Source organism: Streptopelia decaocto, assembly GCF_964273445.1.
Source record: "Streptopelia decaocto genome assembly, chromosome: Z".
NCBI lineage: Eukaryota > Metazoa > Chordata > Aves > Columbiformes > Columbidae > Streptopelia > Streptopelia decaocto.
The window spans coordinates 66,996,157-67,018,410 of NC_138657.1; the positions used below are offsets into that span (position 1 = coordinate 66,996,157).

A 22,254-nucleotide genomic window follows, 5' to 3' on the forward strand; every position below is an offset into this window, starting at 1 on the left:
AAAAGTTATTTTCTCTGATGCAAGTGTCCACATCACCTATTTTCTCAAAATTAAACAATAACAGCAATTATATTTTCATGTGTCCAAGTTTCCAGTAATATAAAGAATCTAAGTGTGAGTATTGACTAAATTTTGCCCCTTTTAATATATTATTTGTTATTTAGGGTAAAATCTATTCTTACTTCCACCAGAAGGAAATGATTTTTTCTTAACAGCAGGGTCAATATTTTGAGAACAGACACAGAGTCCTCTCTTTAAACTGTACTTCAAGAGCTTTACTTTAATACTAGATGGGCTACAAATCACAAGGAGATGTTTTTCCTACCATAATGAGGAATTATTGCCCAAGCCATTGCAGAAGCATAGATGCCACCAATCATCCAAAACATGCAGAGCCAACTCAGGTGTTCGCCTCGTTTCTCCCGAGCAAGCACTTCTGAAAAGTAGGAGAAGACTGTTGGCACTGCTCCACCAATCCTAAAAGGAGATACAGATCATGGATTAAGTGAGAGAGCAACAGCTATTTGAAGTTTGAACAAGCCCATAACTGCATTAATTGAAAACTCAAACTACAAGGAGCTTGCATTGGGGAACATTTGAGGAAACTTTCACCAATTTGTAATTTTTGTCAGATTTCCTTGAAAGCTCTGTGTACAACTTGTTGCATTCAATGACTCAAGGGAATTGTCAAGATGCTGGTTGCTTGAACAAAAACCAGCACAAAGCATTTACTTTGACCATTTCAAAAATCCTGTAATCATGGCAGTCTACTGACAAGTGTCAAAATACATTGCTGAAGATATTAGTCATTTTCCCAACAAGTAATAGATAGTAACAGATATTTCTCTTAGACTTACCTCCCAAACGTTAAACAATCAGAACTGATTAAATGTCCACCATGCAATGAATATATTTTATTTCATGTATATTTTAAAAGACCTTCTAATCAGTTGCACTACATAATTTGCTAAGCATTAACTTTTAAATGAAAGCCCATATATTCTTATAATATTCACAGGTTTTCATATGGTAAAAATAAATGCTGTCTGAAGGTAAGCTAGACACACACACACACAAAAATGTTCAACTTGGTTTTACAAAACTTAGTATAACTCAAAATATGTGCCATTTTCAGTGTCAGTTTCTGGATCATCTTTAACTGCTCTTTAACTTTTTACTACCAATGCGAGCTGTCAAATACTCCACAACAGGAGAAGTCCTTGTGGATTTTATTTTTCCTGCTGCAGAAAATACCTATGAAGCTTGAAGAGATACTCCCACATACTAGATTACATATTTAAAGCATTTATTTAAAGTATTTATTATTTAAAGTATTTTTGCTGTCATCTCAATGACTGTCCAACTGGGAGCTAAAAGAAAGAAGCTTGAAACAGGTCTCTTTAAAATGAATAAATAAGTAAGTAAATAAGTAAATAAATAATGAATACAGCATTTCTAAGAAAATCCAGTGCTATAGTAATACGGTTTATTTTAAGAGATCTTCAGGTACAGTGATGAAATATTGGACTGAGCTGGTAAACTTGTTTGGGAATCCGATGTTTTGTCAGTTCCTTCTAGACAGCTCTTCATGAAGTATCTCTGGCCAGCTCTTAGCTTCACAATGAATAGTGGAGCCTGCTAGTTCGTACACTATCTGCCAGTTCTGCAAAGGTTCATAACTTCATGAATTCTCATTAGATATACAGCTAACAAGGGCTACATCTCGTTTCTTCTCATGGGTAAAAACACTAGAAGACTTTGCTAATGAACTGTCCTGTCCACAGGCAGCAGAAGAGACAGTCCTCAAATGTTCTCCTGTGGAAGGGGCATGGCCAAGGGTGTGATAACAGCTCATTTTGCTGTGATGGGGAAGCCCTGCTTCCTCAGTGGTGCTACCGACTCTAGGCTCTCCAGTTCCCAAAGTGTAAGTGGTTAAAAACTACGATTTCTCACCCTCCAGGACTCAGGCACAGCTTTGGATTGCATTCCCACAATATTCCCTGGATATGGTATTCATGGATCTAATTAGAGTTCCTTTTCTAATGTTGAAAATTTACTTCCAGAAACAAGGTCTTTCTTTTTCCTGCCTAAGGTGGAAAGTGATGATGAGGACTTTGGTAAGTCAGTGCTTTTTTTGCTGGTTGCTTCTGTCCATTAAGAAAAATATACAGAATAGTAGGTAAATATGTATTTGGTAATTTTCCTGTTCTATTACCCAACCTGTTCTTCTAAATTTACAATTTTATTCATTTCATATGTTTCTCATGCAGTGCAAAATCTCCTCTTTGCTTTATAATGCAGTTACTATGGTAGTAAATGTAGCCTGAAACCATCTGTGTTATAGAGCACAATCAATAATAAGTCACATTTAACACTTTAATAGTTTTCCTATTGCAAAGTACTTGAAAACACTCTCTGTAAAGGGTTCATTTTAGGCAAACACTGTTCTTATGCTCATGAAATTCAAGACTTCACATACAATCTTCTTGAAATCTCCCTAAAATCTCCTCGTCTGGACTGCCAATTAAATGTGGCTTGTGGAGAGTTCCCAGTGTGTGGAGTGTGTCATGCATCTGTAGGTCATACAAATGTTCGTGGGATGGTGGTGTGGGAAATGGGTGGACACTTAAAGTGGACAGAACATACCCTATCTTAATGCCATAAAATGTACAGAGATCCTGGCCAAAGAGAGAAAAAAAGGCATCTCGTACCTGTCAGCATGAACGCATTGTACCATGGAGGACAGGACATTGATGTTGCTTTAGCATTTAAAATTGATCCCCGTGTGTTGCCTCATATGCTGTTTCCTAAAGATACTCCAAGGCTACAGAAGAAGCATTGTCTGTACTAACCAATATAAAAAAGCAATTTTCCTAACAAATAGACTTTTTAGGCATGTGAGAGGAATTTTGGAATGAGTAAACCAATATTTTTTTAGGGTATGCAAATAGACAGAAAAAATTAATCGGCTTTGAAAAAAAGAAAACAGTTTTTCTGTTTCATCTGATATGATTAAGCTGACATTTCCAGTGTACACCAATAGGCTATGAAAAGCTTAAGAGTCCAGACATTGTGTTCCTATTGATTAAACAGTGACAATAATTTGTCTACTGTCTAAAGCTCCTGAAGGAGAAATAAAGGATGTATTTTCATCACACAGACAACAGCTGCTATTTAGAGTTCAGGTGTCTGTTTCGTAGCAACTGTATAGTAACTGTGGTGTGTATTTTTTGCATCTTAACCATGTGAATGGAAAACTTCTGTGCTGGTGCAACTCTTCTTTTTGGTCTCATCTAAGTGCTGGGTGATACTGCTACAAATTTTGTCTACACTGGTACGTAAAAAATCTCTTCCTACATCATTAACTCAAAACTATTACAATCACACAAACAAACAAACAAAACACAAAACCAAACTATTACGAAACTCTTACAGAGGCTAATTAACAGCTGAATTGGAGGAGAGAGAGGAATGAGATGCAGAAGCATCCCACTGCAGAAGACTGTTAATTTGCTCTTATGCCAGACAATCTGAGGGTGGCACTAGCCATGACTCCGCTCCCTAAAACTTGCTCCCAAATCCAGACCAAGTGGCAGCAGAAAGGGAGAGCAGGAAGGGCTTCAGGTGTTACCACAACAAACAACACTGATGAAACTCCTTAAAAACTGTGTGAACCCGGAGAATGTTTTTAAGAAGCAAATACACTTCTGTTTGATTCTTGCAGAAATTTTAATCTGTGCTTGGTACCACAGCCATTTAATGTTATAGAACTGATGTGGTAGCTGGTATACTGCATGTGGCTAGCACAAGCATAAACTACTTCTCAAAGACTCGGGCAAGAGAAGATCGGAGCAAATCTGACTTCTTCCATCAGTCTCTTCTGAGAGTCTTTCATATACTTCGGCAGCTATTGCACATTATGAATTCATTAAATATTCATATTAAAAATAACCCACCATATCACCCAATAGCTGCAAGGAAGAATGTGCTTTCTGTAGCAAAAAAATAAAATCTATGCTAGATCCCACCTTCACTTACACCCATGTAAGCCCTTAATAATTCAGTGACTCCAGTTGGGCCCTTCCATATTTACATGGAAGGAACAGAATTTGATCCTCAACATTTTTCTATTATGAGTTTGTAAGCAGACTGTTTCTTTGGTATCCCATCAACATTGTGTGGAATGGATGGTGGTGTGCATAGGAGAGAAATCCTAATAAAACCAAAAGCAGGCTTGCCATTGATTTTGATGTAGGAAGACTTCATCTTTTGTTTTATGGGAAATGCAAACACTTTTCCCACAGGATACAGTATTAAGTATCCTTCTTGCAATTAATTAGTTTGATACAATCTGCTGTTTGCCCTTAATGTGTTTAAAAATTATATGGCTCAACCTCATTTGTAGAAAAAAATTGATACATGAAACTACATTCTTCCCATTTTCCTCATGTGCAGGTGAAAAAGACTGTGAAAACCATGCTGACTTGAGGAGAATGTGTATTCTAAAAGATAGGAAGGATTTTAGCTTTCTTAAATAAAAATTATTCAAGCAAACTGAAGATCTTATCAGTATCTTATCAGTTATTAATGTATGTTGTTTCTTCAAGTCATCATAGTCAAAGCAGTGGACATAAACTTGCTATCCACAGACCATGGAGAGAAGTTCATGCAGTGCTTCCTGAAGAGTCACAAAAAGTATCTAAGAGGTGCAAATCTATTGTGAGTATGTGTAAATTAACTACACAGGGCTTTTCCACTAGAAAACTGTGTAGAGTCCTAAACTTTTTTATTAATATTATAAAAACTCTGGTCTGAAGCTCTGGGTTGAGAATAATGAGTGCTAACTGTCTCTAGAATAACACATTCATTCTGTAATTAGAAACAGTCTAATATCAGCAGGAGGCAAGACTGTTTAACCTGGCTCAAGACCACAAAATAAACTCTCCCACTCTATAAGGACCAGTCTCTGCACCTAAAGCAACAGAGTGTATTCTTTCAGTCTTATTTTTTTTTTAATAATAATGTAGGAATATATGCAAGACCAGGACTTAATAAACAGTAGGAGCCTTTTTCTACTGCACATACTGCTGCAAATGTGGAAAGAATGGTATAAATATCAGTCAAAAGAATGACAAATGTCAGTCATGACCTTTTTTCAGTTATATTTCATCTTCTGTAATAAACCCCATCAGAAGTCGGCAGAGCAAGATCAGAATGCATAATTTTTTGTATTTTCTCAGAAAAACATCAGTCAATTGGAAGTAAATACCAACTCATCAGCATATTGTTACTCTTTTTGATGCAGAAGATGAGTCAGTTCTGGAGCCTTATGGGCTACTTCTGTTTGGAGCAAAAATTAATGACTGAACATGTTATTTGATGCCATCCTGATTATACAGAATGTATACATTCTGCCCCCAAAGTCTTATTTTACTTCTTACTTCTTACTCTATTTTTTTAGGATTATGTTCCCAAAAATCTTTCTAGCTACATTTTTAGTTCTTAGCTACGTTTGTCTATCTGCTTTTGACCATGGGCAGACTCATACACACAGAGTCCAGCCCTGTCTGGTAGCTATGCCCGGCAGCTGTGTATCTCCTGTGCAGTTGAGCTTCCACCCAGCATGCGTATGGGTGGTAGGTCGCATTTACTCAGTTCTGTTACTTCAGGAAAAAAGAAAAGAAATGTAGTGCTTCTTCTATTGATTCACAGAGGAGAGTTGCTCCTTATGCATTTAAAAAATTCATTATAGATCTTAAAAGAGTAACAGTTATTTAGGGTGAAATAACAATAAAGAAATAAGCAGAAATTCAGAAATAATAATTCAGAAATTTGGAAATAAGCAACTGATCTAATCCCACTTTTTGGCAAAAGAAACTTTAATTTCTGACCTCAGGAAATCATCCAAACTGAAAGCTATGCTTTTATAATGTTATTTCTGTACGCTCTCTGTTCATGTTTGTTCTATGAAATTATGGGGAGAGAGAAATCAAAAGGAGATTTAGATGGTGCACCCTTGGAGAGTAGGATTTAGTGAAACAAACAATGAACTAAGGTACATCTGCATTTTATTTGTCACAAACAAACATGATAAATGTCTGCTAATCTACCTTCAGAGCTGTGATATGTCACAACAGAATCTGGCAACTGCACAGCATGACAGCTGGGATGAAAACACTTCAGTGAGGCATTCAGAAACCTCTGGCTTCAGATAGAAGCATTTGTTTATTTGTAGATTCACTAGCCAAAGGGGCCTGAATTGCAAAACCATACAAAGAATTGAGATAATTAGGAAAAAACTCCTTGCAGAATACTAAATGTAAAAATGCGAAAGGCAGGATGGTGTTCTTCTGAATATCATCTTGCTCTTTTTCAAACGAGCCCCAAACTAAAAACATAGTGTCTGTGTGAGATGGTGTTTGCAGATGTTACCTTGTTATCTGTCATTTGTTAGGTGATAGAGCTCAAAACACAGATTTGCTATTTTGCTCCTAAGATTTGGATACGGTCCACCATCCTTTGTTCTTCTGTTCAATTGCATCTACTCTTCCTTCATCTTGTTAACAGTTCTTTACTCCTGCTACCACAAGCCTCATTAAAATAGAATAAAATAAAATAGAATAAAATAGAATAAAATAAAATAAAATAAAATAAAATAAAATAAAATAAAATAAAATAAAATAAAATAAAATAAAATAAAATAAAATAAAATAAAATAAAACAAAATCAAATCTTATCTTAGTGGTTTTCCTTTCAGAACTGCTGTTAGACTGGAAAAATATCTGAGTGAGGACAGACAGAAAGTCTGTCCCAAACAAATAGAAGAAAATATTTTTTTACCGTACTGCTGGTCCAATATTGGGACAGGAGCTGACAGAAGTTGTGGAATCTCCATCCTAAGATATATTGATAGCTCAACCGGACATAGCCCTGAGGAACCTGAATGAACTGCCATTAGACTGGCAAAATAACAAAGAGAGAGCAGCCAAATTGACTGGTTCACCTTCAGAACTGCTAGATAAAGGCCTACAAAACTGCAGCATGCTATAAGCATTGTTGATCATATTACCCATGTTTAATTGCAAGTTCCTCTTCAGACTATGCATACCGGCAAAGTTGTCTTTGAGGTACACACACGGCCTGTATGCTATTAATAGCATGAGCATCCCTGTGATAAAGGCTCCTAAGATTATTTACTAAACTCTGCAGTACTGTCAGTTCTGATAGAAGCTGAACTGATGAGTAAATAATTCATTCCCCAAATTTACTCAACACAGTTAAAAAAAATCAAGTCAGATTTGATGTCAAATTCAAGCAAGTAATTGCAAAGGCTTTAGCTGCACTACTTGTTCAGCTAGATATGTCAGATAAACTGCTTTCAAATCTGACAGTATTGGTAATCACAAAATCATTGTTTCTGAATGCTTTCTTTTGCAGATCTTCTTCCTTTTCATTTCTCTTTTCAAATTTTTACCTTCTTTTTTGATTGTTTTCGACATGTAGTCTCTCTACCTTATTTACTTGTTTCCCTCTTCTAGTCTTTCTCTCACTTTTGCATAATCTTCCTTTCCTCGTAAGAATTGTCCTCTTCTCCTAACAGTCTTAGGACAGACTAGTTCTCTCCCAGCTATCCCAGGTTTACATTAGTCAACCTTTATCCACAGCTGCAGCTAAAAGCACTGAATCAAAAATATTTGGAAAGCTCGGGCCTTGCCAGCTGCTTCCTCCCTTTGACTGAGAAACATATCTACCATTTTGGCATACACTATCAGCTTTGAAGCCAGTCACCTGCAGAGCTATTCATTAGCTCGCAGTGTAAAAACACTGATAGCCATGGGTGGGAGACAGATAGGAGTTGGAGAGTAATTTGAGGCAGTAAGATTACAACCCTTTAAGGATGAGAGGACATGAGGTATTTTATGAGAAAGAACTGGAGCGAGTGGGTATGAAGAGGTAAAAAGTAAGTACAGCATACCAGATACTAATGACACAAAATTGTAAAACTAGCCTGTTGGTCTAGAACTTAAGTTCCTGAAGACAACTGCTTGTGTAGGTCAGTCACCTTTCCTGTGTCCACGTGGTCCATGTCTCTGCTGGAACATTTTTACAGTTGTTACGCATATGGATTGCTTGTAGGTCCTTCCTGTCTTGGCCATTAAGAGACAGGGGATATACAACATGAAGAGTTTCCTGCCACTACACCTAACGTACAAAAGTGGTGGTTAAAGTTGTCTTGGGTGGATTTGCACAGGCAATCACCTCAAAACTGCTAATTACAAGAAATTTCATCCACAGTTTTTTACTTCTGCTAACTGTTGATTCCTCACAAGACTGTGAAGAATTTGAGAAAATATCTAAATCACAGAATCACAGAATGTCCTGAGTTGGAAGGATCCACAAGGATCATCGAGTCCAACTCCTTTCTCTGCATATGGCACAGTGATATGTTTAGTGCTACTACATTGACACCAGTACTCTTGTAGATCCCAGTAATGTGGAAGGAGTACTGCCGGTAGCTTTAGAGATATTTTCTAAGGAAGGGTTAAGAAAAATGTCTGAAGGTGAGATTCAGATTTAATGAAGTGTAATCTAACTTCTTCTGGAAAAGAAACTCTCACTATATGATAGTACATTTCAAGACTCTTATTCAAGGGGCACAACAGACAGGAAAAAGGCTTCTTTATATCTTTTACTTACATAAGTTAACAAGATGTAAGCTGTATTTCCAAATATTTCTGTGGATTTGAAGAAATTTGGTCAACCTGTCAGTTTGGGCAAATAAAATGAAATCTCTGTAGTCTAGACATATTGCCTGGTTTGCAAAATATGGCACACTTAGTTAACCTTTTTTACTTTGCTCAGAAAAAATAATCACTTTCATCTGGGAGCAAACACATCAGATTATCTGAAGAATTTATAAACCGTAGTTCATCTCAGAATATTTATTTCAACGATCTTTTTACTGCAGGGGAACTTTCATTACTTTTAGAAATAATATTTGGACTGGAGAAGCAAGATACAGTTTCTCAAATTGTATTGTCCTTGGTAATTTCAAAGCAACCCAAATGAAATTTGCTGGGATAATACGAATATATAATTTACTTTTAAGCACTTTGTTCTAAATTCAGTTGTTGTACTTAAAATATCTGCATCTAGAAGTATCAAAACCAGTAAACTAACAGCTTAGATTACATACATTGTTTTGTAATAGAGGTCAGACAAAATACTGTACCTGAGAAAAATACTTCATAGTGGCAGTGTTGAATAAGCAACAACTCCAGTTCCATTCAAGTTAACAGCAATATTATGAGTTGTGTTCTCATATTAGTGAAACCTTCCTTTTACAATTTCAAAGGCAGATCTAACAAGGTGCTTTTTGATTATTAATCTTTGCACATTTCCCCAATGGATAATGATGAATACAGCTCCCAGTTTCTTGTCTAGGTCTTTTTACTTTGTAGGAAGCCATGTCTAAAACCCTTTTAGACCTCTAGCAGGTTTTTGAATTCAATTTTTTTATGAGTTTTGATTTTGGATTAATCAATGGAAGCATCATAGTTATGATATCCTTTTCTGTAAAACTAAATGATTTTGCAGGCTGTCCAACATTTCTTTATTCTTTTCACTACCTCAGCTTCACCTTTCAGACTTTCATGTCCCTCAATGTCCTTTACCCAACAGCATGTTAAAAATATTTATAGTGTTTTGAGTGCAAGATAATCTGAGGATAATCTATTTTAGAGCATCTTTTATAAATAAAATCTTCTATCAGACACTATTTTTATTCTTCATGCCTCTTGATCTATTTTACATTTTCTGGAAGATAACAGATCCGTTTAAACTCTATACACCTAAATGATTTTATAACTTTTGAATACTTCTTAGTATTTTATTGACTTTTAATTATATGGAATAATCCAGATAACTCTATGCCTTTTCAGAAAGCTCTTCTCCCATCTGAGTAGCAATTCTATTTTGCTTTTAAAACATATAATTCAGTTCTCTGCTTTAAATTATTCATATTTCATATTTGGGCTCTTTGATTCACACAAAATTACTGGAACAATGTAATTTGTTCCTCCCTTGGCAACAGAGACATATATTCAGTGTCTTTCACTAAGAAAGGGGAACTGACATCTGCTGTCCACAGACAGGACCTCTAAAAGGAGGAGAGGTTATAAAGAGAAATTAAGTTGAATGTCTATTCTCATTCAACTGACACAACTTTTTCATTTGAGCAAGGTGTGGGATGTAGCAAAGAGAACAATAAATGCTCAAGTTTTAATTAAAACACTTAAAATTTTTGTCATACTGCAAGACGAAATCACTTTAAAGCTGGTGCAAATGTCTCAGAGTTCCTCAGTGAGCAATACAAAAAGAACAACCTTTTTTGCACAGCAGCTGATGCAAAATATCTGGAAACAAAGACCTGTAAGGTGTATGTTCTAACAGTGGGTGTATTTGTGCCCAGCCATTTAAAAGTGGAAAGATTTTACTTCACTGCCTCTGCCGTTGGAAAGTTTTAGTCTTTCCCTTCTTTCTCAATGCTTGACATATGATGTGTTTTTATTACAGCTTCTCTCAGCATAAGATCATATCCCAAATGGCATCAAAAAACAGAGGAAAGACAGATGTGACACAAATACCATCTTGCATATCACTCTTAAGTGAAAAGTAAGTCTTCTCTGAGAGTGGTGAGCAGATTAAAAAGAAGGGCTCCAAATATCAGGCAATTGGTGAGAATAGAAGGAGGAAGAGCTTTCCCTTGTTTTGAGGGTATGAAGCACAAATCCAGTTCTAGAAACCCATGACTTTTGGTATGTCACTCTGATACCAGCTGAAGGAAGTTATTCTGGAGAAAAAAAAGAAAACTGGTCTTTGAAGAAAACAACAAATGCTGAGCCAGCCAAGAATTTTTCCCTGCAGTAATTGCTCCGAGGAAGGACTCTGCAGCTCATGCTGTCCTGTTTTGTTGTTGGTTGGTTGGTTGGTTGGGTTTGATTGGTTGGTTGGTTTTGGTTTTATGTGTTGTTTTAGTGTTTGTTTGTTTGTTTTAATGTAGTACATGATGACAAATTATTTATCATCTGTTCATACAGCTCTCAAAGATGAGGTAGGACGACTTTGGAGACAAGGGGAATCCACATGGAGGTATAAGATATGGATGTGAAGGGCCTGTTCCTTCAAAGACCATTAATCATAGGCTGGGTACACAACAGAACATGTCTCCTGATCTAAGACATACATGTATCATGAGTAAAGCTACAGGTAGTGTAAGTTATTGAAAAAGCTACTGCTACAAGTGAAGAGGAGATCCTGTAGGCAAGTTTGACAGGAGGAATGACAAACACATATTTTACCATATGCACCAAGAAGGACAATCTAGGTGAAAGCCAACAGTGTTACAAACCCATCTGCCAAAGGACAAGCCTTTGTGGTACAAAGGTCCAGTACTGCCCCATGAAATGTGCAGACTAAGCAGGAATACAAGCTTCTGGACTGTGTTCTCATGGAAGAGTGAAAATGCCATGTAACATGACTGATGTTTCTCTATGGAGAGTCAGGACAGAACCTGCACTGATAGTGATCTATGAAATGAAAAACATGTAAAGAAGCTGGATGGGATTGTTTTGTTTTGTTTTTCTACGATTTTTTACACATTAGAACAGCTGCCATTTCCTCTTCATCTATTTAGAGTCTTATCTGATAATATGATGACAGAATAAGGAGATTCTTCTAGCACAAGGACTCCTCACATCTCCTTCATCTTCCCCTTTGCCCTTCCATCCCCCTTCCTAAATCAGTTTAATTGTACTTAGTGCTATGGAAATTTAATTTTTGTCTGGCCTTACCCTCCTTCAGACTAGTTCAAGGGATTTCTAAAACCACAAACATCACACAACAGTAGTGGTGCACCCTGGCTATATAAACTACAGCCTACAAACCATCCAAGGAGTGCATGGCTTTAACACACAGTGCTCTCACCAGCTCCTGCCCGTATAGCATCCTAAAGACTGATTGTGGCCTGAAATTGAAATATAATTGGGAGTTTTTATGTGAATCAAGCAATTACTAACAGTGCTAAACTAACTGCTCTACAGAACAGAACTCTTGATGATCCAAAGATGTAGTAAAGGTAGAAGCTCTCATAGCAATTTACTTGTGTATCTCAATCTCTGCTCCTGTAAATTTAAAATGATAATCTTAATTGACCATCACCAATATCTTAAACTTTTCCAACAACTGAGAAGTAATTTAAATGAAAAGTAAAGCAAACAGGTTCAAACCCATCATTTTTCTGGAGAAAGCAAAAACATTTGGCACATTCTAGGGCCCTATTTTAAATTTCAAAGTCTTACTGCAGTGGCAGTAGAAGAAACATTATGCACACAAAGACATTAGAAACTTTACAAATATTACTAAAATATTACAGTACACCAGTGAGGAAGGTATTATTTTGCTGACTGAACAAACAATAGCAATACATAGAGAAGCTGAGGCATAAAAGAGTTAAGTAAGTTGATTAAGTTCACAAAACAAGTCCATTGCAAAATAAGAACAGAACTCAATCTTACAGTTTGCAGTTTGTGTCTTTCCCCTGAAATCATTATTCTTCTCCTTCAGTTTGCTATTTAGGAGTGTAGTAGTTACCTTGTTTAATTCTCTCACCCTGACACAGACTGTATTTCTACATTAAATAATGTACTTTTGCAAACAAGAATATTTTATTAACACACAGAACTGTGGAAACAAACAAAACCAGAGGAGCTTACCCAAATCCAGAAAACAAGCGACAGAAGAGGAAGAAGCCATAGCCCTGGACAAATGATGAAAGGAAGGCAAAGAATCCATTGACAGACATGCATATCAGGAGTGACTGTCTCCTTCCCACCTTGTCTGCCAAGCCTCCCCAGAAGAATGCCCCCACCATCATCCCAAGGTACACTATGCTACCTGCAATACACAAAAAAAAAAAAAAGAAAAAAAAAAAGATATTGTTTCATGAGCTACATAACTGACCAAAACAGACCACACCAAAAATAGTTGATCTTCTATATTTACAAAACAACCAGTATAGAAATTAATGTCTTGTTTCTGAATGAACAGAAATTATATGCATAGCTTTGCAAATGTATCTAGGGAGAACAGATTTCCTACTATGTCCATGTCATGTTATCAGACACACTGAAGCTTCATATAATTATTAAACAAGGTGCCTTTAGCTAAAACATTTTAAATACAGGCAAATAAGACTGAATGGGAGAAAGAATGTCACTATTTCCTCAGTAATAAGCTGCATGCATGTTAAATACTGGGAAAACTAAAACTTTCCCTACAGAAACAAATTGTCTGCATGTTTCTAGAATATAAGCAGTCCTGTAGGGGATTAATCATTGGGACTGAGACGTGTAAGTCTAAAGGAAGCTTATTGCAAAATAGACATTTTCCATTTGAGATCTATAGAATCAAAGACGTCCAGCCTGATTTTTCTTTTTTTTTTTTTTTTTTTTCTTTTCCTCCCTCCTACTTCAGCATACTGCTTTATTTAAAAAGGTACTGTCCCAACCCCCAACCTTTGGGGTTTCTTTTTTTTCCCCAAAGAGTTTTGGACAGATACATTACAGTTTAGCTATACACACTAAATGAGATAGGGAAAAATATTTGGCGGTGATTTTCTTTTAAAGGTGATGATGTTTTCAAAGTGAAGTACTTTCCCACAGAAAAATAAGTTGAAATATTTAGCACTCTGACCATTCACATCTCAGCATTTCGTACATTAATTCCCTTCCAGGGACAAACCCTCTGCGGGACACTTGGCAAAGATGCACAACACATTGAGCAGACTGTCAGAAACAAAAGCAGTTCCCAAGCTCTGAACAGAACCAATTAGATTTGTATTTTATTTGATAGTTGTATTATTCTTTTTCCACCTATTTTCTTATTGAGCTTGACACATGGGGTTTTACCCAGCAGTTACACATCTACTACGGAGTAGGAATTAAACATAGAGTAGTTGGAAGCAGCTAAAATACTAGCAATTCTTCTCCTATGTCTCTTTTCAATCAGCCACAAGAAGTGATAAATCCCCTGGCAATTCTGCTGGGCTTTAATTGCTGTTGTGTAAAATTCTGGCATCCAAAATAATCACCTCTGCCCTGCAGAAGGTAATTGGAAGGGAAAGAAACCTTTAAAAATGAACACTTAAGTGCCTTGGCTTGGTTAACTGCACATTAATGTACCAGTGACTCCTCAGTATTTCCATGCTTGGAACTTGGAATTTCCATACCTTAACATCTGAAGCGCTGACATTTGCAGGGTCCCATGGACCCCAAAATGTCCCTGTTCCCCCTCATGTTTTGTACAAATAGTTTCCACTGCTGTTTCCTTATGAGACATTGTTTTAAAACACTTGACAGAACACACATTGTGTTAAAGATATACTAGCAAGATGCAGAGTTATGTTTTAGTTAGATGAGTTTCTATTACATTGATCACAACCATACACCTGTGTGTATTTTCACATTGAATGATTCAGTGATATACAGATGTTGGACCACAACCCCTGAAGGCTTTCTTACATTTTAGAAATTTTTACTAAAAATGATATTATTTATTTTTCAAATATTGAATAGGAAACAATAGTATGAAGAAGATCAGTATCCACCAGTTGTTTCTAAATTCAGCGTCCCTACAGAGTAAACACCATCAGATGTTGTCTCTGAAATTTTACAATTTAAGCTGTCCTTTACTATGAAAGATTTGTAAAATCACATAGGAAAAACTCTTTGAAACATAACCAGTAAAATATTCATGCACCCCATTAAGTCAAGAAAACATATTGAAAATTTTATTCTTTTGAGAAGTAGTGAGGCACAGTAATTCAGAAATATGAATGAGCATGGAACAGTCACAATATATCACAAAAGAAACACACATAATACTTAAAAACACAGACCAAATTTATATCTTCTGTATTTTTTATTTGCTGCATGATTCAGGCATCTTCTGAAACCAAAGAGCAGTGCTTCTACCAGGTCCAATGTAAAACCACATATTATGTATTTATACACCTTGCATACAGAAGAAGTACACAGAGCTGATAATTCTTGTTGGTCCATTCCTATTTCAACTTCTTATTGAAAAGAAAGTGGGCTGTAACAACCTTATGTTTCAAATAATGAATTCCACATGCTTCAGTTATCTGGACCAAAAAAATATGTCAGTCCTCAAGGTGGTCAATCTGAAGCAGAGGAAACAAGCCACTGATTGTGACCAATACCAGCAAAACAGTCTTTTCTGCAGCTGCCTTTTTAGTCAACATAAAATGAGAACAGGATATTTCTAGACTGTTTGCCTTCTCCATGAGTCCCTGAGGACAGAATGACAGATTCATTGCTGCTCGTCAGAGGAGCACTGTCTCTTTACCTAAGCAAGACCAACAAGCTTTTATTTTCTAACTATTACTGGGGTTTTAGTCTTTCACCAAAGGATACTGATGAAGAATGCAGGTAAATCCAAAATTTGCAGAATTCCTAAGACAACTTTGTTCTCTTTCCTCTTAGCCTGAGAAGGACACAGCTGCTACAGTATTCCTTTGGTTTAGAGTCGTTTAGCAACAGAATTTTAACAGATAGCTCCTTCATTCCCATGAAAAATTTTTACTCCAGTGATTGAGCTGTTTCCAAGAATGCACACGTGGCTCATACATTTTCTGGGTCTAAAGAGATAAATCATGGTGAGTGGCTTGGCATATTTTCTCAGCTGTTTTAAGATGTCTCTTGTGGACAAGGTTACCATACCGTAAGTACTCATAAGCAGTTTAGAGACTCCACCCATCAGAGTTGGCATTTGCTTGTCAATATTAGTTGAAAGAACTGAGCAAGAATAGTTCAATAGCTGCATTGCCAGAAGACTGATTTCAAAAAGGCAAATAAAATGGCTGATTTTAACTCTTAAAATGAAATTCCTTACATTCTTTCATACCTAACGACTGTTAGCATTTCCCTATTGGCACTCTAATATTAGAAATACTCAGAGAAGGCCAGTCAAATATTTTCATATTTCTTTACATAAATATTTTTGAAATATTTTATGCAAATAATTTTGATTTTACCAAGTAACTAATTTCCCTGTCATGTACAGAAATATCAAAACACTATGAATTATAAAATAAATGTTTCCAAGTCTTGAGAATTTAAAAATGTTAACCTTTCTTTTTGATGTCAAGTCCTTTGGTCTTTGTACTGTGCTTTGGCCTCTCTTATACCCATGTATTTCTCCCAAAGAACATTCAAGAGATGCTGCTAAAAATAACTTATCCTCCTATCAATAAACTGCCGTAAACAAGCTGCTCTCTAAGCTACACCATTAGCACATTCTTTCCCATCATATTAACTTTGATTTTTCTCCTAATTGCTTTGCAGATTCTCCGCAATCCCTCTCCCCCATCAAAGATCTGTATCCTTTCTATCCTGAGCCTACTGCAGATACCAATGATACCGGTTTTAGTGTATTTTCCTGTCTTTCTTCTTTTTTCTGTCTGTCATTATACAGAGCATAACATTGCCTGCAGTCCATAAAGGTGGACCCACTCCTCTCAGCTTTCAAGTAATTCTTTAAGATCTTTTTCCCCCCAGCAATATTCACAATAAGCCATAAAAGCGACATATTGCAAAGCAGAACTCTAACTATGAACAGTCAAAATAGCTGATCAACCACCTAATAATGCAAGTAACCAATGACATCAGATTATCATTTTACCTTTCACCATCCCTTCCTTTTCAACCTTTGTAGCTTTCATTTATCATGTCATGTCACTGGTCAGAACATAAATCTTATAGGGAAAACCACTATATTTTTTGGTAAACATTTCATAAATCACATATGACATTTTCATAACATTACATACGTAAAAATTAAATATCCTGCCATTGATCAGAACTTGCTCCATTTTCTCATTACCTTTAAACACTGGTCATCAATATAATAATTGTGTGAGTGTACATGTACGTATATAGATTTTAATCTAATATGTCATCCTGAAGTTGATACTCCCTTTAGGAGCAGCTACTACTCTTCACAAAACTGGCTGCTTTTCTTTTTCTTGCTGGTACAACACACTGGTGCTTCTAATGAAGCTGGGTTATGCAGCACAAGATACACACTAATTTGACATCCAGCATGATTCCAGAAACACACTTCTTAAAATTACAGTTTATTCTATGATACAAAGACTACGAATCATATCTGCAATGTAAGACTTTGATTTTCTCCACAAAGTAAAGTATAATCTCAAACTCTTTCATTAGGTGGAAAGGCACTAAGAAGAGGCAAGTGGCAGCTGAAAAGAAACTCATGCCATGCTAAAATGAGTGGTTTTTTCTATTGTTCTTTTACCAAGTTTTAACAACCTGTATTTTCTTTCCATATCAGAAATTCTACATATTTCAATGATTTTTCCCGTTGTGCAAATATACAAAACAGGTGCCTTTATCCTCCTCAGATGACGGGACCTGAGTTTGGAATTGGTTTACACCATGCACACACTTTGGCTATCACGTGGCTAGATAGTTTTTTGAAAGGATGAGCACACAGCATCTTTCGGGTTGTGAACAAAAGCTTAATATTACAAAGCAGCCAACCAATAATGCCCTCAGTATCCAAATGCTACTTACAGGCAATTTAAGCAATGGGATAAGAATACATGCATGATCAGTCACTGAGGTTCCAGTATTTTACTCTTCTGTGCTGCCATAACTTCATTACTTTCCACTGTTCATTGCAATTCATAGCCTAGTATCTAAATAATAGCCAAACCTTTCTGAGGAATCAATCTGTAAGCATACACTTCACTGGGAGAAACAAACAAACAAACAAACAAACAAAACAATGAAAGACAGACTTCTTTGCGACACAGAGACTTGAGTTATGGGACCCAATGATGGTCACCTTTTGCTTTAACACACATATTATAAGGTAGATATAAAACTAGCCTGAATTTGATTTTTTCCTGTTGTGTGGTTTAGGCCACTTGTCCGAGTGAGGAATGCACTTCAAAAAGTACTCTTATTAATAAACAAACAAAGCCCACTGTAAACAAAATTAAAATATTATTTATATTTTGGAAAATGAGATTATAAATATGGTCCAAGAGGAAAAAAAAAAAAACCTCTCATAAGAATTCCACTGTACTTTAGTCAGTGTTTTATTTACTTGTACTAAGATCTTTGTGTGTGCTATTGTTTAGAATATAGCAATTCATAGCAAAAAACTACAATGCCTCTAAGTAGCACAATGAGTAATAATATCCATATACATCTTTACTTTGACTCCTATACACAGGATATTCAAATTATAATCTTCCAGAACTATACTTAATTAGCATCTGTCATTAGTTTCTTTCATCAGAAAATGCTTTGAAAAGAAAGCAACCCATGCAGCAACTAACTTCAGTGAAACATAATGTCTAATTAATTTTTCATAATAGGAGGTAATTAAAGCTAACACTTTTCCATTAAGATGACAAATATAAGAAAGCTGCAATAACTCTAGAACTGGCAGAAGAAATCCATTCTATAAGCCACTGTCTCTGGATGTCTAAAACCATCTGTGTAGTCAGAATATTAGATCTTAATTTCTTATTTGTTATGTCATTCACCTCCTCAGATGTACTAACACTCCAACATTCTTACACAAGAACTGCCACAAACTAATATTTCTCCATAACAACTATTTATCCCCTTCTCTAAAGAGGAGAAAGTAGTGGAACAACAAGCTATATATTAATATTTATGGAAAGGTAAAATTTGAGGTATAGATCTAGATGGCTAAAAGAACAAAATATTAATTTTAATCTATCTGAAAAATATGATGGGTATTGCTTTCCAACAAATATATGAGCCAGCCATCATATTAACTAAAATTAAATTTTGTCTTGAGGTTTTGCAAGTTCAAGATTTCTCAAGCCATAGATTTCCTTTAACCAGATGCTACCTCTTTCCTACAGCAACCATTTTGTTTTAACTTCAGATGTTAAATGATTGCTCTTACCTAATAATATGCAATGTATGCAAATCCCCAAGTGCCACAGCATATCAGGCTCTCTATTACTACTCTTCAGATTAATCCACTCCTCCTTCATTCCCTTTCAGGACAGCTGCAGGCAGACTTCAATCTGCAATTTCATACTCTTTAGTGTAGATTCTTAATTACACATTCATGTTGAAGCTTTTGGCTCTTGTACTTAGCATATATTTACAAACAGTCACGTTTTACTTACTATTACATTACTAGAATTACTTTCAGCAATGATGGCAGTGGGGTTTGTCTGTTTAAATACATGAAAGGTATAAAGCTGTTTCAAAATGAATGCCAAAGCTCTTTGGTCTCAACATAAAAGTCCGTACAGTGTCTATCACACTGAAGCGATGCTTGGACCTTCAAGCGTGACTTGCTGCTGAGTAACCTGTATGCTTAGTTCTCTAATAGTAACAGTTCCAAAGTGACAAGTCCATGGTTTTTTAGCTGCTTAGTGCACAAGAAATTCTGAATATCCTCCACAGTCAGTAAAAAAGGGACAACTTTGTCTCCATAATAATTAAATATATAAATTCACACTCATTTAGAGGGAGGAAAATACTGAATTCCAGTAAGATCTGTGAAAAAAAAAAAAGTCAACCTCATCTACTCTTCTGAAACATGCTGAGCAGTACAGAAACGTTAATGTTTTCATGAATGAAAGAAGAATATTTTTTTTTCAATGCAAAACAAGACTTTAAAATATTTATTAATTTCTAGTGGTCTATTTCTCTAGTATTTACACAAGAAAACAATGCAAGAAAATGCTCTGATATGAAGGCTACCAAAAATACATAGTATATAATCCATAGCTCAAGTCAGTCAAATAAAACCCATACAACAAATAGTTCCTCTGTTTCACCAACAACAACAAATGAAAAAGAAAACAAGTGCCTCCTTACACCACTTTCAAAAATTCCTACAAAACATCTGGAGACATTCAATCTGATACCAACCCAGAAACTTCACATGAATAGAAATCAAGTTAACTGTATCTGGTTCTCAGACAAAATGAACCTGTTCTCAGACAATACTGATGAACTGCAATATTTGACAGAGGAACTCAACCATGAAAGTCAGGAAAATGGAACTGAAAGCAAAGCCAAGCTAAAGAAGATCACACTCAGTTGACCACAGTAGATAGGAAAATGGAAGAGCAAGTAACTCAATAGTTCTGCATGAAAACCTATTTGCAGTCTTTAAGATAATAGGGAAAAAAACGTGATCAGCAACACAGATAACTCAAACAGGACAGGTTTGTAATAGTGTGACAGGCAGTCTGATGTTTGATTTAAAAAAAGGAAAACTGTCATGAGGTAGCCTAGTGCTGTACTTCTAAAGAGAAGCCTCACAAATACAAAACAAAGTCTAAAAAATGTACAAAATATTAAATTTAAAAAAAAAACAAACCCTACTCTCACAGTTTTTTCCATATTTATTCCCAGATTTAGTCCAATTTTTCTGGAGAAACTAACTTGAAAAGGGAGATAGATGTTGAAGCCCACTATGGAATCTCCAAGGTAACTGGAAGACAACTGAAAATAGGTGAACAGGACTTCAGGCATACTCAGAAAGCAGAAGGCACCTAGTGTAAGATAAAAATTGACAATATAAACTCTTAAAATTTTAGACCGGTAAATACCCACAACATATTTTCTTGATTTGCTATAGAGACTGAAGTGAAAATGGTCTCAGAGCATGGCTACCCAAACTTGTCACCCAGCTATGCTCTTACAAAGGTCAAAGATGACCCACAAAGACAGGTTTTTTTGTTTGGGGGCAGGAGAAGGAGAAGTAGGAACAGTTCTGTACTGTCCATGAAATTAAAACAAACAGACAAACAGATCTGTCTCTTCCAGGAAAACAATTTGCATGTATTTCCAAATCATTAATCTAATCCAGTGTGTGCCCACCCTGAGGGATATTCTAGAGATGAAAGCCCGCAGGTGGAAAGGTTTGATCAAAGCTTTTCCAGTGCTGTACCAGAAATACTATTCATCTGAAAGTCAAAGGGTCCTGCACCAATCATTCACGTTTTTTTTTGTTTCCTCTGGCATGCTTAAATTGAATTTATGTACCTAACATTTCTACTTTTGATTTGTTTCCTGTATGTCAGGTGTGAGTTTACAACATGAAGTGTTTGTAAGACTAAATTGAATTCCAACAGGAAAAAAATGGCATTGTGCCTCCATCATTCCTCTCATTGGGCTAATGAGACTAATTCTGGTTTATGCATTAAGTGCAGAACAAGATGATCTACATCTGAACCTTTACATTATCTGCTAGTTTTGAAAAACAAAGTATTTTCTTACTCTAAGTCTCTGGATGCTATTAATTCTCCTTACAGTTCTAGGGAGATTCACCTTGCAATATATCTGAAATTTACACAAGCAGGTGTGCTGATACATGGTTTTTTAATAATGAAATAATTATCTTAACAGATTACTTTCCTGTGTAGTCAGATATTATTTTAATTAAAATGTTGAAATAACAAAAGGAATAACTTCTGCTTTTCCTCAGATCCAAATTAGATAAATTAATAAACGCATAGAAGAAGCCCGGTAACTGCAGAGATTGTGACAGGTAATAGATCACTTGGGGCATTTTTTTCACAGCTGTATTTTCTGATAAGGCAGCAAAATAGAGAATATGGTAAACCAGTATCTTTGCAGTACATTGTCATCATCACTTCCCCTTTAAGAATGTTACCATGTCAATAACTAAGTCTTTTTTAAAAAATGCAATCTTCTACCAGATGCTATTCTGTAACAGTTTTCTCAGAATAAAAGAAATTGATAAGACTTATTCCTTTCTCTTCATTAGAATCATTTACAGACTGAATACTGGTAGTCATTATTGCAGCAAGCAGCACCATGCTGTGATTTCATACTGCTATTGCTTAGCTAGCTAAATCAACAATGCATTATAGTGAAAAAGACCAAAGCACTGCTTCCTTGGTACTCACAACACAAATAATCTATCAGCATTCAAATTTAGGAACATGGAGCTCTAAGAACCAACCAATATGTGGTATTTTTCTTCCTATATGGACAACATTATTGCAAGATGGTTGTTACCAATATGCAATATATAGAGCAGAGACTTTATCAAAAACTCAGTTAATCCCAGGTGATGATGTGAAGCTGTTGACAGATTCCCTAGGTGCTATCACTGAAC

The 22,254-nt window shown here is 35.8% G+C and overlaps 1 protein-coding gene across 1 annotated transcript in view; it reads right to left on the minus strand.

The window, feature by feature from the left end:
• Nucleotides 1-22,254, minus strand: part of SV2C (synaptic vesicle glycoprotein 2C) — a gene marked incomplete at both ends in the record, with an annotated part of 79,751 nt that overhangs the window by 42,634 nt on the left and 14,863 nt on the right. The window contains 2 exons of the mRNA XM_082074722.1: nt 326-477; nt 12,774-12,950. Coding sequence (XP_081930848.1) covers nt 326-477; nt 12,774-12,950 — 329 coding nt within the window. The remainder of the gene's footprint in view (nt 1-325; nt 478-12,773; nt 12,951-22,254) is intronic.